We start from the raw sequence: 2,529 nt of genomic DNA on the forward strand, positions 1-2,529 counted from the left end.
AGAAGAAAGGTCGCGATCAACAGAAGCGGCGCACAGCGAATCCACGTCACCTTAAAAAATAAAAATACCCTTTTTAGGATCTTCCGGGGTGGGTGTGGCTACAGCGCAACACCTGCACCTGCTTCGAAAAGTTCCTGCATCTAGTATTTCCAGCTTGAAACGTAGGCTCGACAATAAAAAAAACATTTTTAGTAATTTTAGAGGTGATAACAATTACCAGGCATTTCCTCTGCCTTACTGATGCTTCGCCAGTCCTGACTAATCGATCAACATGCACGCTCTGTTGTTATTCCTCGCCAAGACTGAACTAGACAATTTTGAGATATCGAGCCCATCGGTCGCCACAAGAATTTGATTGGTTATGCCTGTATTTAGAATTCGCGCGAAATAGACGAGGCTTTTCCGCGCGGTTGTAGTCGTGTCCAAGTGTGAAAGACTGAGAAGTGGATGCTGAAGCCCATATTTTATTGGCAAGTAAAAGTTCTGTTATTACTACGTTTTGCAGCTTGTTGAGGGTTGTTACGCAAATGCTGCTCGTGCACATGTCGATTCATAATACTGTTTTGTGGCTTTAAGCTTTATTTAGTTTGACCGCCGTTTTGCCTTGCTGTTTTAAACCCATCCACATTATATGAGCCACATTGTGATCGTCTTTGTCTAAATTCGCTAATAAGCTTAGCTTTAATAATTTAACGTTATTCTTCATAATCCTTTCAGGTTTCTGATAGTAACAGTTCATCACTATGGGAATTCACGGACTTGCAAAGCTCATTGCAGATCACGCGCCTTCGGCTATTAAGGAGCATGAAATCAAAAGCTACTTCGGTAAGCTCTGCTTAAACTCTGTTGTATGTCGAGGAAGAGCATGTCAGTTTATCTCAAATACGACAAGTGGATGTTTGTTTGCCCTTTATGTTTATTAAAGGCTTTAGTTATGTCTTGTAGTTGAGTGATAATGAGGGCGTGTGTGTTTAATAGAAAGAGAGTATGGAAGTATGTATTTGTAATAGTTTTTGTCAGCTAAATTTCTATGGTACTTATGCACATGTATTTGTTTATGTTTGGATGGTTGCAGGACGGAAGATTGCTATAGATGCCTCCATGTGCATCTACCAGTTTTTGATTGCGGTTCGACAGGACGGTAATGTGTTGCAGAATGAAGATGGAGAGACCACTAGGTATATGAAATTGTTGTGACCAATTCAAAACATGTATTTTGAGTTTTTAGCCATTTACATAATACAGCTCTTTTGTCTTCTCAGCCACCTCATGGGCATGTTCTACAGGACCATCCGAATGCTGGAAAGCGGCATCAAGCCGGTTTATGTGTTTGATGGGAAGCCACCTCAGCTCAAGTCAGGAGAGGTGCACTATATGCACAAACATCATTATCCACCTTATTTCCCCCACCACTATTATGCTTTCCACAAATTATGGGAGTAACTTTCATTAAAGCCAATGAAACATCCAATGAGTAACCCAGTATAAACATCCAAGTTGAAACCTTTAATTCTAGAAGCAAACATTAGAAAATGATAGAGTCGATATTACTATATATACACATAGTTAAAAAAAATTAAGTAAAGCTAAATTATTTACAATCTATATTGAAAACATGTTGTTTTTTTTACATGTACAGGGTGCATACATTACACATTATAGGGAAGCAAAACAGGTTTATATGTCTTTTTAACCAAGTAAACTGTTAAGCATGTTGAGAAGATATGTAAGGCATATGAAAGTGAAAGGATTTATAAGGGTAAATTTGAATTACACATATTAAGATATTAGGAATTCACAATAAACATTAAAGCGAAAAGTCTCCCAAAAATTTATTCTGCCCTTTTCTTTCTCTTTACTTAAATAAAACAAGTCTGAGATTTTGTTTTGGTAGTACACCAAAGAAAATATTTTGAAGAATGTTGCAAATGTGTAACTATTGACTTCTATAGTATTTGTTTTTTCCTTCTAAAACACAGGAACAAGAAGAAAACAAAATGTAGTGCGTTGAAACAGCCCTTCCCACAGATAATTTTACAGTATCATGTCTAGTTTTGTGACAACTTTACGTTATTAACCTGAGGTTTGATAGTAGAGCATGAAGGAAAAATGTGGTTCATTAAGATTGTTTGTATTCCAGTCTTATGATTTTGAATTTGTTTGTTTTTGACTGTAACTTCCCCAAATGGAAGTGCCTACCATAATCAAAACCATATATAATAGGTGAATAATTGAATAGTTGATAAAATTAGAAGCCTGCCAACATTTGCACATCTAGAGCAAAACACCCATTACAGATAACAAATAAAAAAATATGCTTCTATGCTTCTATTATTATAAACATAAAAACATAAATTTAAAAAAAATTTTAAAACATAAAAAAACTATATAATACTATGGCATAAACAGGTTGATATATATATATATATATATATATATATATATATATATATATATATATATATATATATATATATATATATATATATATATTAGGGGTGTAACAATATTAAAACCGAACCGAAATAT

The 2,529-nt window shown here is 34.7% G+C and overlaps 1 protein-coding gene across 2 annotated transcripts in view; it reads left to right on the top strand.

The window, feature by feature from the left end:
* The first annotated feature begins 365 nt into the window (after positions 1 to 365).
* Positions 366 to 2,529, top strand: part of fen1 (flap structure-specific endonuclease 1) — an 11,315-nt gene continuing 9,151 nt past the window's right edge. The window contains 4 exon segments of one of the 2 annotated variants that reach the window (NM_001328507.1): positions 366 to 470; positions 718 to 825; positions 1,076 to 1,178; positions 1,263 to 1,365. In NM_001328507.1, coding sequence (NP_001315436.1) covers positions 744 to 825; positions 1,076 to 1,178; positions 1,263 to 1,365 — 288 coding nt within the window. In that variant the 5' untranslated portion in view covers positions 366 to 470; positions 718 to 743. 2 annotated transcript variants of the gene reach the window in all.

This window comes from Danio rerio, chromosome 24, assembly GCF_052040795.2.
Source record: "Danio rerio strain M-AB ecotype USA chromosome 24, GRCz13ab, whole genome shotgun sequence".
In the NCBI taxonomy this organism is placed as follows: domain Eukaryota; kingdom Metazoa; phylum Chordata; class Actinopteri; order Cypriniformes; family Danionidae; genus Danio; species Danio rerio.